Source organism: Branchiostoma belcheri, unplaced genomic scaffold, assembly GCF_001625305.1.
Source record: "Branchiostoma belcheri isolate BF01 breed outbred unplaced genomic scaffold, Haploidv18h27 scaffold181, whole genome shotgun sequence".
Taxonomy (NCBI): Eukaryota; Metazoa; Chordata; class Leptocardii; order Amphioxiformes; family Branchiostomatidae; genus Branchiostoma; species Branchiostoma belcheri.
In genome coordinates this window covers 334581-348517 of record NW_017803280.1, presented here as the reverse complement: position 1 = coordinate 348517, position 13937 = coordinate 334581, and the positions used below count along the sequence as shown (strand labels likewise).

General features: G+C 42.5%; 1 protein-coding gene across 1 annotated transcript in view; it reads right to left on the bottom strand.

Annotated features, from left to right (window-relative positions):
- Positions 1-13538, bottom strand: part of LOC109467551 (receptor-type tyrosine-protein phosphatase alpha-like) — a 29486-nt gene extending 15948 nt beyond the window's left edge. The window contains exons 1-5 of the mRNA XM_019765572.1: positions 13278-13538; positions 6505-7197; positions 5682-6341; positions 900-1147; positions 715-784 (exon numbers count right to left, since the gene is read on the bottom strand). Coding sequence (XP_019621131.1) covers positions 715-784; positions 900-1147; positions 5682-6341; positions 6505-7197; positions 13278-13347 — 1741 coding nt within the window. The 5' untranslated portion in view covers positions 13348-13538. The remainder of the gene's footprint in view (positions 1-714; positions 785-899; positions 1148-5681; positions 6342-6504; positions 7198-13277) is intronic.
- Between the last annotated feature and the right edge of the window lie 399 nt (positions 13539-13937).

Below are 13937 nucleotides of genomic sequence, written 5' to 3'. Positions count from 1 at the left end.
AACACACAACACACACACACACACACACACACACACACACACACACACACACACACAAACACACACGTACACACATGCACACGCACACACACACCGTGACAATATGATAATGACTATAAAACATAAATGGTACCTATGGCAGCGTTGACACAAACGAATTCCGACTCCTCTGACGGCTCGCCGTCGTTACAGGTTGTTGCAGAGACCCTGACGCTAAGCTTCTTGTTCGGGCCTAGCTCCTTTATTGTACCCATCGCGTTCGTCACTGTGGCTTCCGACAGGGCTTCCGTATTTTCGTTGGAATAGCTCGGCACTTGATTCCAAGACGTTCTATAGTGTACCTGTATTGTACAAGTCAGAAGATTACACTCGAACCCCACATAGTATGTCAATGATAAGAAATTTTCAAAGTACCTCAATGATTAAAACAAAAAACCAACAAAATCAGTGACTTGCAAAACATTTATTAAAATAAGGGTATGAAGTACCTTGTAGCCAGTGATAACACCATTTGTCACCACAGGAGCAGTCCAACTTATGTTGCAGTGGACAGCAGAGTCAACAGACATTTGTTCAGCTTGGACATCAACTGGTGGGCCAGGACCTGTGGGGACAATATTATGTCATTTGCAGTGATGGCTAACACACTTCTAAAGAATGAGTCATCTTGAAAATACCATTAGAATATTTCACAAATATTGCATAAATACTTACAGCCTTCGTTCGTCGTCATAGTCGCAACTTCACTTCCAGTCCCATTGAAAAGGGAATTATAAGCAGTAACCTTCATTTGAAAAATAAATAAAAAGATCATCAATAAAAGAGGTAGGTAAAGTTTAACATACCAATTATGCACATAAATAAGCATAAAAATTATAATGTATTGTGTTTTTACTTACCGTTAGAGTGTATTTTGATTGCAACTGAAGGTTGTTGATTTGCTGTGTAACGTCATTTGTAGTAAATGTCTGAAGCGTTTCACTTTGGCCGTCTGTGCTGTAGGAGAGGTGGTATCCCACAATCTGTCCATTGGGTGATGCTGGTTGGCCCCAACTGACTGTCACCGAGGCTTTATCTGTTATCCTACCAGATAGGCAGGCGCAGTTTCCCACGTTGTTTACTTCAACATTCAATGGTTGGCTTGGAACTGAAAAACAGAAAGATCATTGTTTCAGCAATAGCGCGATAGTAGCAAAACGTTGAAAAATACGTTGAGTCTAGAGAGACTTTTAGCACATCTTGCAAGTCCCTGGCCGACTCTTGTTTACTCTGTCTTGTCCGGTGGTATAAATGAATAAATGAATAGATGGATGAATGAATGAATGAATGAATGAATGAATGAATGAATGAATGAATGAATGAATGAATGGATGAATGAATGAATGAATGAATGAATGAATTAATTAATTAATTAATTAATGAATTTCTATTTACGTGTCTTGCGACTTTTGTCGCCCAGCCCATATTGGCTAATATAGTTATAAGACACCAAAACATAAACATGAACATAGGTACAGAAATCCAAGTTCGAGTCAAAAGGTCAGACTGGAAGCATCAAATGAAATTAAAGAACTTACATGTAATGCAACTGTAAGACTGTAAATACATAGTATGCCATATAACATGTCATATAGCACCAATTATGTAAATCTACCTCACATATTAACAAAGATTGGTGAATGAACGAACATCGCACCATCAGAACGATTGAACGATATGCAGTTATAGATGGAAGTAAAAACCTTAGGTATAGATGACACTTACTATACTCAAACAGTATGCGTTTCGTCTCATCTTCACCTCTACCAGCGGTCGTCACCGCCCATACTTTACAGATGTAGGTGTTGCCGGGTGTTAGACCGGATAACATTACGGTTTCTCCGTTGATGATTGTCCCGAGGTCTGCAATGGTGTCTTCGCTGGTTCCGTAGGCAACTACGTAATGTGATATGATGTCCTGGGGCTTTGTAGGATCTGGGGACGCCCACGTCAGGCTCATCTCCGACACAGAAATTATTTCTCTGTCAAGCTGTTGTACCTTACCAGGAGCTGTAATAAAATATCCATATCTCACTCCAACTCTTAAGAGTTAAAGCTAAAAAAGATATTTTTGTGATTCAGTATCAGCATAATATTTAATTAAATGATGGACTTATGATTATTTATCCCATAATACGTATAGCAAAACAGTTTCTTATAAATCACAATTTCTAATAATCTCACAAAAATGAAAAAAAAAACTCAATTCAACTAATGTTAGTGAATTGCTGGAATTCAATTCCCTATTTATAAAAAAGGTCTAACTAGAAAGGTAACATTTGGTATATATATATATATATATATGGTATATATATGGTGACAGGAGTCTAAATACCTCCTGCTATAAAATTGAAACATGGTGTAACATAACACTAGTTACCATGGTCATTGACCTTATCAGTGTTTGGAGACGAAGAGGAAGAAGAAACAGAGCAAAAACCATATTTTTTATTTCAATAACCATAATAATAGCCGTATACTACAGAAAAACAGAAAATAGATAAAAGAAATGAAGCTCACCACTCCAAATGCGGACTGGATCGGTTGTGTCGCTGTACCCGCGGGCGTTTCGTACAGACACCCTGACTTGAAACACGGTAAAAGGCTGCAGGTCTGAGAAGGTGTGAGTGTTGAGCTGCCCTTCAATGTTTGCCATTGTCCAAGATGTTGCCGACAATTCCCGATACTCTATGAGGCTTCCGGTTATGTCCAGGTTGCCGGTGTATACAGGAAATGACCACGTGATTGTGATGGACGTAAGTGCTGATACGAAGCCACTGTTGATACTAGGCTTGTCCGGTCTGTCTGTGAAACAGAACCAGACATGCATATTGTTACTGTTTACTCGAACATAAATGTTTCAATAAAAGAATTATATTGAAAAGATGTGGGGTAGAGTGCTTAATTTGGAACCAAGAGGTCCCGGGTTCGAGTCCAGACATGTCACCGATCTTGTGCCCTTGGTAAAGGCACTTTACACGACTTTCCTCACTTCGCTCAGTTGAAAATAAGTATATTGTATTGTCCTCTGCATTGGTGGCGGCATTAACATAAGTTGAAAACACTTGAGTGTGCCGTCACCACGTCTCGTGATTATATGTTGCAATATTTAAAAAAAATGAAAAGAAGGAACAACGTTCAGGTGGCATAAACTGAGGAAGTAAGTACATGTGTATGACAAAATATTAACACATTTCAACTAGCAGCCTAGTTGACCACGTACCTCTGACAGCTAAAGAGAAAGATGTCTGCGGACTTGCTCCACTGTTAGAAGCTGAACAGGTGTAGGCTCCATCGTGTCGGCGCCCCACACTGCTGATGGTGAGGGTACTCTCGGTGTATACGTCATTTCCGTTGCTGCCATGCGAGGTGACGATCGTGATGTCACTTCCGTCGGCCGTAAGGTCATTGCCCCCATGTTGCCAGGTGATGTCTGGAAAGGGAAAGCCTTTCGCCTTGCAGGTCCAAGAAACGCTTTGTCCGGCATCTTCGGCTTGGTCTTGGGGCACAGGTTCCATAAACTGGGCTGGTGCTGTGTGAATGATAATATCATTCGTGTTAAGTAGTTGAGCAAATACCGTGGCCGATAGGGACAATTCTGCTCAACACACTGACTTTTGTCTTCCGTGCACTGACTTTTGTCTTCCCTACACAACTTTTGTCAGTGAAGACAAAGTCAGTGTAGGGAAGGCAAAAGTTATTGTGGAGAAGACAAAAGTCAGTGTAGGGAAGGCAAAAGTCAGTGTGGAGAAGACAAATGTCAGTGTGTTGAGCAGAATTATCCCTGGCCCTATCGGCCACGGTAAGCAAATATTACGACTAAACTTGTGTGTCAAACTAAATCTTTCCAAAGACCAAGCAGAGAACAATTGTTTACGGGATGGTATTACAATACTGTGAAAGACTTCCGTTAGAAAAGTAAAACAATACACTGTCAGTTAAAAAAAAACATTTTAGAAGGGAAATTCCTTGACAAAAAATAGGAGCGGGGCCAAATGAAAATTAAGCTGGTTACGGGTGGCGTCGGGTGGTGTAGTGGACGTGGCGTCGGGTGGTGTAGTGGATAGAGCAATCGACTATGAACCGGGAGACCCGGGTTCGATTCCGAGTCGTATCCGGTACATGTCTGAACATGCGCCCCGACGTTGTGCCCTTGGGAAAGGCACTTTACACGACTTTCCTCACTCCACCCAGGTGTAAATGGGTACCTAACTTCGGTTGGGGAAAGTCGTATTGAGGTCACCTTGTGGCGCCGAATGGCAGCCGCACAGACCCTTGCGACAAATATGTGTATCATGTGTATTATTTGATTGTTATAATTGTTGTGATTTGTATTGATTATGTGATACCCTGCATCAATTCAGCCGTATACAGGCTGCGACTGCACGGGTACTGTTTGGACAATAAAAACCATTTATTATTATTACCTGTGTCACAAGATTGACCCACCCATCCATCGATGCACCCAGCAGGACTACAGACACCCGTCTCTATGTCACAGGCTGCATTTCCGCCGGAACAGCGACAGGTGCCGCTGCAGCTTGGACCATACGTTCCTAGGGAACATGCTTGGGAAGAGGAAAAGGAAATATGTGTAAGAATTGAAATGGATACCACAATTTGCCAGTGCCCAAAACGAAATCCCACGATTTTTTACAGGAACACGAAAAACGTATAACACCTTACCAGTCCACATATCAAACACTCAAATATCTAGAACTGAAAACTTGAAAAAAAAACTTACAAATGCATCGGTTGTCGAATGTATATATGGTGGTTAAATCTCCAAAATATAAATTGTACATTTTTAACTCTGACATTTTCATCACATAATATTATCTAGATAATTCTAGTTTCAGACAGACAGTATTTTGTACTTTATCAAAGTAAGTCAAGTGTAGATTTTATGTGATAGTGGAGTAATGACTGGGAGACAAAAAATGCTGTTTGAAATCAAACCTCTCAGCAGAACATGGCGTTTTACTTCTATCATTTAGAAATCTGACTTGGATATATTTTAATATTGGCATAAAATTACCTGTTTGACAGTCACTGCCCATCCACCCTCTGGCACATAATCCCAAACAGGACCCAGTCCTCTGGTTACAGGCAGCGTTTCCGTCTAAGCATCGGCAGGTGCTGGAACAATCTCCAAACGTTCCGGCGACAGGGCAAACTGGAAGGAAGGAAAGCGACTCACGTGGACCTCCTCTTTAAAGGGCTAACATACAGCTACGGTTCTCTGTGGCAAACGAGCAGATCTTGACACAATTTGGTAACACCAAATCTGTTTAAGTTAGGATACAGTGTCCACAATTAAGCCGACATTGCAGTGGGCGACCACCCATGAAGTAAAGTGCCTTTCCCAACTTCACAGTGTCAGAAATGTTAGTAGATTGAACCCGAAAAATCATGGTGCTGATGTAACTGCTCTTACCATTACGCCGCGGGTTTCATTATATGTGGTACACAATACAGCAATACAGAAAATGTTATAGTAAGGTATAATAAAGTAACAAAACGGTAATGAATAACAGTACTGTATGCTACTAAGCATGCAAACCTACGTGTAAGAGAATCATACAAAGATAACGATTTTAGCAACAATGTTTGTAAGTATTTTGATTAGAAATTGGTCTTACCCGAAAAGCTTGCTGGCCTTACTTTCAGTGACGACATCTTTAGAGAGTACCCGTAACCTCTCCATTTTTGCCAGTTAACCCCCTGTGCACTTCCCGAGTCGTTGTACCGCCCGTTCAGGAGGGCATACCCGCAGCTATCTGGAAACCACCATCCACCTCCACCAAAGCTACTTGCACAGTTATTACTATTGGGCCCATTGTTGTCGTCTGATGTCGTGAACCTTATACCATTGATGTTAAAACGACTGCCACCGCTTGTGAGACTGTCTCCGGCATCACCAGAGTAGCCACTGATGCTGACCTGATAGTCCGTACTGCTGCTTCCAACACCGAAGTTACTGTACGTGGCATATCTAAATTGACTTTCCCAATCTTCCAAATCTACCCGCAAACTGTACGTCTTCTGTACCGTAATTTGGTTCTGCTTGTTCAGTCCAAGCCAGTGTTCTCCTGTCAGGTCGCCGAAACCTTGCCGGTAGTCTGCCCAGTTCTTAGCGAAGTCCACGGACCCGTCCTGGCGGCGCTGGAACACGGTCCACCCGCCGCCTGACTTCATCATGTCGCAGTAGACGAAGGCGCGGGGATCGCTGACGGCGTTGACTCCACTTTCTATGATCCCAGCTTCGTAGAGGTCGGCACAGTCGTCGGGGACATTTGACCCTGGTAAAAAAAATGGTGTCGTAGTAGTCATATGTCATGATATTTCGCAGATGCTAGTACGTTGAGAAACATATACTACATTACAAAAGCAAGTCAATTGAGACTACATTCAGCGAACTTCAGAATAATTCTCACTAATGTAAATCTGAAATATCTCTTTTACCTGTAAAGTCAGCAGGCCTGATCATGATGGTTGTTTTCTTTAAGAAGTAGCTTGCACCTCCCCAACTCGACCAGACGACTCCCTGTGAATTACCACAGTTGACAGAACTCTGATGACAGTTATACCGTCCGTTCAAGAACGACTGTCCACAACCAAGTGGATACCACCACCCACCATTACTGAATACAGAGGCACAATCCGTTCCGGTGTTTCCGTCATTATCTCGATCTATGGTAGAGAACATTCTGCCGTTTATGTTGCTTCTTCCTCTATTGCCAGTGTTGGTGAGGCTGTTGCCTGCGTCTCCACTGTACCCAGAGATGGACACTACATAATTCCCGCTCTCGTCCCCGACTGAAAACATGCCGTACCGCGCGTACCTCCTACCGCCATCAAAATCTTCCAGCTCAATCTGTAGAATGTTGTTACTCTTTACCGTTGTTAGTGTGTGAATGTTGTCCAGCCCTAACCAAAACTCTCCGGTCAGGTCGCCGAACCCTTGCTGGTAGTCAGCCCAGTTCTTAGCGAAGTCCACGGATCCGTCTTGCCGGCGCTGAAGGACGGTCCACCCGCCGCCCAGGAAGCTCATGTCACAGTAGACCCGGTACGGACTGGGCTCGCCGACTGTGTAGGTCCCGCTCTGACGGGTCCCGGCGGCGAACAGGTCCGCACAGTCCTGCGGCGGGGTTGTGCCTGTAACGGACGAATGAGACATTTTTTTTCAAAATGCCAGAAAAATACTCCGCCCCTGAGGCGTTGCCAAAAATGCAACGTTTAACACAGTGACTATACATTGCTTTACTTCCATCCGGAGGACTCGTCAGAATTTAGTATTGGCCTCTGGATAGTTTGAAGCCATATCATATTTACTGGTTATCTTCAATAGCCGGATGTTCACTCCACCCTTGAGGTGTTGCCAAAAATCATACGTTTTACTTGAGTTCTGCAATTTTCATGCGTTTTATATATTATATATTTACCTCCCACCCCTAAGCAATGAATAGCATACTTGACACGCCTTTACATTTTCAGGAGCGTAGTACTATATCAGTGTAAACGAGGTGCAACCAAAAAAAATCAAAACCTCACCCCATATTTATACTTGAAACCTGACTACTCTAAACCTTATAATCGATGAAAGAATACAAAGAATTTTTGTTGAGTGTAAGTTTAATATCTTCAAAGGATATTGAGTTGCAAATAGGTTTTATGCCTCAGATGTATTTGCAGTCAAAATTAGTTAACAACAGTAACATAGAGAACACTCTCCTTCCTTTTTTCATTCTTCCCATCGCGGAGGTGTCTTAAAATCATCATTTTACCCATGCTAAGATAGTGATATCCACACATATAGTGACGAATCGTATGATCGATGTAACTATGCAAAGTATTTTTGTAGAGTGTAAGTTTGACATTATAATAATAATTGGTTAACTTCAACTGAACAACTGGCAGCCCACAGGGCTGAATTGTGTGTTCGTATATATACATAGAAAGATAAAAACACTTGACTTGCTCAGTATTATTGTCTAAAACCATTATCACCATATACAATTAGTTAAAATCTATGGTAATAAAACGTAAGGACAGTAAAATCAGTAACGGTATTCTGGTCACAGTCACATACATCTTAGTCACAACAAGTAAAATAAAATAAAATACATGAAGAATTAAAGGATTCTTCTACACGTTGTTGTTTAGCAAACTGTTTAAGAATGGCATCTCATTCAAAGGGTATTGTATTGTGGATCTAAATAAAATATAAACTTAAACTATATTGCAAATATTTCTTATGCCTCATTTTTGCAGTCATAATGAGTTTGCAAAAGCAACAACGAGAACAGAGGAAGTATGGTATCTTGAAAGTTCCTCTTGGTTGGTAGAAGTCATTATGAAACAAGATTGAACTGCATGCAAGTGCCAACACACACACAAAAATTAGACTCACAGAGGAAGTGTGGTGTTAGCTTTCATTCTGCGTGTTCCAAAAACAAAGAAGGTCATGCCACATTGTTATGGGCGAGACGTCAGCAGTACAATTGCAGGATGTAGGCGGGCATTTCCGAGAACAGAATCGTGCGTCAATGAACATGGCTTTCCCAGTACAGGTATGGAAGCCTTGCCAACGAAACACAATGATGGGAGTTTCTCAAATATGACAACGCATGGTGTCGTGTGGCGTAGCGGCAGAGTTCTCGACTCGGAACCTAGAGGTCCCGGGTTTGAGTCCTGACATGCCACCGATCTTGTGCCCTTGGGAAAGGCGCCGGCACTTTACACGACTTTCCTCACTTCGCTCAGGTGAAAATGAGTATTGTATTGTCCCCTGTGTTGGTGGCGGCATTAATATAAGTTTGAAAAACTTGAGTGTTCTGTCACCACGTCTTGTGATTACATGTTGGAAATTATTTTAAAAAATGACAATGCATGGTGTGATGTGGACAATATGCATAACACTGGGGAAGAGCAGTTTTTATGCTGAAACTCTTTTTACAGGCCACTGAAACTGTGACAGACACGAAAGGTATCGACCAATAAATACTAAACCAATATATTTTTTTTAATGTTGCAAAGATTATTGGAAAGTCAACTGTTACAGTTTACCGTAGTAATGAACATGCATGCACATTATCACTAGCCTGGAGTACTGTATTGTTAGCTTTGGTGCGTTATATACCCTACTAACACTGTACTAACTAAAGGTACGTTCTTAACAAGCCCCACACCACTAACAGGGCTGAACTCCAGGCTAGCAGTACCTGTTAGACTGAATTGACAGGTTTAACAATGAGTCTGTACATATGGTCTGTTTATACTGTCAACGCCCAGGTCAATACCCCATTACTGTAACAGTAGAAACACGCCAACAGACCTTGCCTCACTCTACTTTCTCATTGGTTGAACCGCTGAATGCCACACTTCTATTGGTCAAATTAACTATGTATATATATAAGTGGCTGTCATAACTGACGTTGTTGACTATGGCTCACACGTAAGGCCCTACCAGATTTCGGAAGCGACTGGAAACAGTAGATATTGTCCAAATGGACAGATAACACGCAAGGGGAGTTTGTCCACTAGAGAGTACATTTTATGAGTACCATGGCATGTTATATCTGTCCATTTGTCCATTTTTTTTTCTTTTCAGCCGCTTTCGAAGCCTGGTAGAGAAGCTATCTCACACGGTTAACGACAGGAAATGTGGTGAGGCGGTTGTGTGTGTGTGTGTGTGTGTGTGTGTGTGTGTGTGTTGTGTGTGTGTGTGTGTTTGTGTGGTGTGTGAGTGTGTGTTTGTGTGTACACATTAAAATGCATGAGGATTGCTATCACGGGGTCAGAGCGTAATGTACAAAGAAAGTGCACCATGTCACATTGGTCTAAGTCACTATAATTCAATGAGACAGGACATGATTTACTCACTTTCTTCCACTTCAGCACGCTGGCTTTGTGCCCAGACTACTTAAGCCCCAGGTTATTTACATTATGTGACGCACACACTTCATGAAATACTACTAGTAGGCTGGGTACAACATTATGTAATTAATGTACCAGATGTACGTTCGCCTTTGTTATCACGCTAAATAACGGGGGTGTATCATTAATCATAGGGGGTCGGTGACCAAACCTAAAGATAATACATGTAGCGCCACACCGACTTAATTTTATGGATGACATCCGCGCACGCATTGATTTTCCCCTGTTGTCAAAAAAAAAAGATCACGTCTACCGAGGCTCTGGCCTGGCTCTAGGCCTGGGTAGTCCATGGCAGCAATACGGAGCCAGGCATCCAGGCTACCGAAGCTCCACAACTCAAGAAGTCAACAGTGCTGATCCATAAATTCCGCAAAAAGCCAGCTTGTGCCGGCTTGTTGTATACGTCGCTGAGTACTGCCGCAAATTCAAAATACCAGCTTTGTATTCCTGTGGTTTAGTATCATTTTTTTGGGGCCGGAATTTTTTTTTCGCCCGCGCGCACTAGTTGGGGGGTCTTCAGAGGATGTCATCCATAAAATTAACTCGGTGTGGCCTAATACATGTTGTATAATAAAGGGTTAATGCACTGCCCCGAGTTGTATATGGTGTCATAACTGCATGAGCAGCTACCATAACCACCGAATTAACCACCGTGTGAGCGAAGCGAACGAGGTGGTTTATGAGGTGGTTATGGCAGCTGCCCATGCAGTTATGACACCATATACAACGAGGAAAAGGCAGTGCATTAAAATTATTATCATATAGCCTATCCAAACTGTCAATCAACACAATTCCTGTTTGAAATACAACAGCTTTAATATATATACATACATAAAAATACATTCGAATATATTATACGCTTTAAAACAAATATTGATAATTTCATTTAATGCAAATTGTAGTTTAAATGAAGCTAAACAAAAAAGTTTATTGGACAGAAAAATGCTACAAAGGTTTACAGAAAGAGTCGCATGCCCCTATACCCTATAACATAATGGTATCAGCCATAACACGACATGTGCTGTTATTCCGCCATAACACCACATGTGCTGTTATCGGGAAATAACAGCACGGGTATCCGGGCCTCTGATTGGTCCGCGCCGTCCGGCTATATGATAATCATATTTAAGTGCACTTACCACATTCCCCCCTCCCCTATATTGGCCGCTGTTTTTGAAATGTCCCTTTTGCCAAGGGTAAAAATACAGCTCAACAAAAGAACATTGTCAAGGAAAACTTCCTCTTTCCTTTATTCTATAAGACGAATTGTACAACTTCAGTACGAAAGAAGGAAACGATCGTGTTACATGCATTGTCATATGTTCTGCGGCATGTACGAGTATTAAAAGTTGGCTAGCGGACACGGGATCGAGGGGTCACGAGATTGAATCCTGATTTTCCTCACTATGCGTTTTGTCCTTGGAAAAAAAGCACTTGTTTAACACGACTTTCCTCACTGATCCACCCATGTGTAAATATGCGAAGAGGTGGCAAACTATGTGCAAGGTGGTAGGAGAGTACCTTCAAAACAATTCAGTACCGTGCCGAAAGCACAGTGAACAAGCAACTATCATGTCCCTTTCACCTAATAACAAATGATGAAACCTAGTACCTGCATGTACATTTTAAAGCTAATGCTAATAGACTGTGATAGTTATGACAACATATTTCCATCCCTTGTAACGTTAGCATGACTTCATAGACATGTAGTAAGTTGTACTGCTTTTATGCGTCAGAATTGGTGCAATCAGACTTGGACAGAACCAACCACCGACAAGAATCCGAGATAGCATGTTCCGTAAGGCTCCCTATCCACTCAGACGGCGCTCTCACCGCGCTCTCTCTGCGACCAGCGCGAAGGTCGCCAAGTCACCTCGGCGATGGTATGGAACCGGGTCATACCATCGCCGTGACAGCGCCGATGACGGCGATGCAACGACGAGCGTCGTGAGAGCGCGAAGAGAGCGCCGTGAGAACGCAAAGCGAGCGCCATGAGAGCGCACAACGGCCCCAACATTAATTTAGATAAAAAAACATGGCGACCTCGGCGCTCTCATGGCGCTCTCTTCGCGCTCTGCCCAATTTCAGGTCGCAGAGAGAGAGCGTCGTGAGAGCGCCGTCTGAGTGGAAAGGGGGTAGAACAAGACAGCTGAATCATGCAGGACACATGCATGACTGCTCCAAGAGTGTCCTCACCTATTTCCGACCGTACCACGACCTTACGACGTCATAGTCATACCCATAGCCTGGGGGGGGGGGGAGAAAAGGTCCAACCAAGATATTTCTTTAAAAAGTAGAATGATTTGTATCACCAGTGGGGCTGGAATCATGGAAGAACTGCTCACTTTGTCATTGAAGAAAAAGTTATCTCTGATTTTTCCATTGAAATTATGTCAAAAAAGGCAGGAAATGCCACTTCGTAAGGTTGAAATTTCAAAATTTCCCGAAGGAGGATGCCCCCGGACCACCCTATAGCTAGGAATCTCGCACATACGACGCTCGCTGGTCCCTCACTCAGTCAGTGGGAATAACCCCTCCCCCCTCCCCATTCAAATTTCTGACCACGGGCATGTTATGTACGTACCACGCAGGTGTGCTTATGCAAACGTGACCATGAATAAAGGTGATCAATCAACTGTACATACCACCATCACATGATTTGATCTTGTAATGCCTACATGAATACGTTTCACTTCAATTCTTATCTGAGTACAATGATGCAACACTCAACGTAGTGTAGTCCATGACAGAAACAATCTCTCAACTCCTCCCGGTTTCTTTACGGAAGTATGCCCCCCTCCCCCGTAACGTTACAAGTGTAGAAGACAGAGCACACAAGAACTTTTTTTGTGTGTTCTGTGTTCTACGTTTAAGAATTGGGCCCCACAGGTTCTAAACATTTATACTTTGTGTATGGACAAAACTGAAACTACTATGATGCTACGTTGCATTTTCATACGGCCATGACCAAAATACAACTTGTATTAAATTGGACAACGAATCTCACTTGTAAGCTACGTAACATTCTTCAGCTGAAACACAAACACATGTAACACTATGTAGCTATAACACCATTTTGTCACACTGTATTTTCCTGACATAAGGTTTCAGAGGTCTGTAGTATTTAAAGGAATGACACATTCACATAAAAATGATTTAAACTGTACATGGTTATGTATTAATCACGTTTAAGTAGTTTTTAGTGTTATCTTGAACCGTACTAAGGTGACTTTAACACAACAAAATGCCCTTGAACTAGCTATATGACCTTACTCGGTGGTAAGAAAACGTCTTCTTACCTACGACACCGTTGATTAGACCGAGCCAGGCGACACAAAACAGCGGGATAACTCCTTCTTTCCACCCCATGATTTCCTTCTTTGGCCAAGGGAGTCCAACAGTAGCTTCTCCCTTCTCAGTACACTTCAAGAACACGGCAGAGAAGTAGCTAACTTCCCACTAAAAGTACTTGTTCGTCGTGACAAGTTGAAAGTCTTCTGTGGGCGAACAACTTCCTCATTCTACTTCCTCATACGCCTCCGGTGCCAAAAAAGGTCAAGGGTGACATAATGACTTGGCCCAGAATTTTCTTTTTCATGTGACAAGCCATTGGATATCTTCTCGTTTCTTAAGAATGTACAAATACTGTGAAACTGAGAAAAATAACGAATTGAGGTATGATTTTGTAGGGATATTTTCTACACGCTACACAATGGGCGTGCTTGTAATATGGCTGTTCGCCGCTCGGTCTGTTTTCTAAAGGTTTGCAGTATCACTTTCATCGTGGTGCCGGGACGCTTTTGTGTTGGGCGTGGCTCGTGTTACCTTCATGACGTAACCCTCTAAACATGCCCTCGGGGGCACTGTAGTCTCCAAGCAGATGTAGGGAGCGCTTAACCCTCAAACGCCCGAACGGGGTCCATTTGGACCAATATGTCTTCAAGGAAGCATTATTGCTT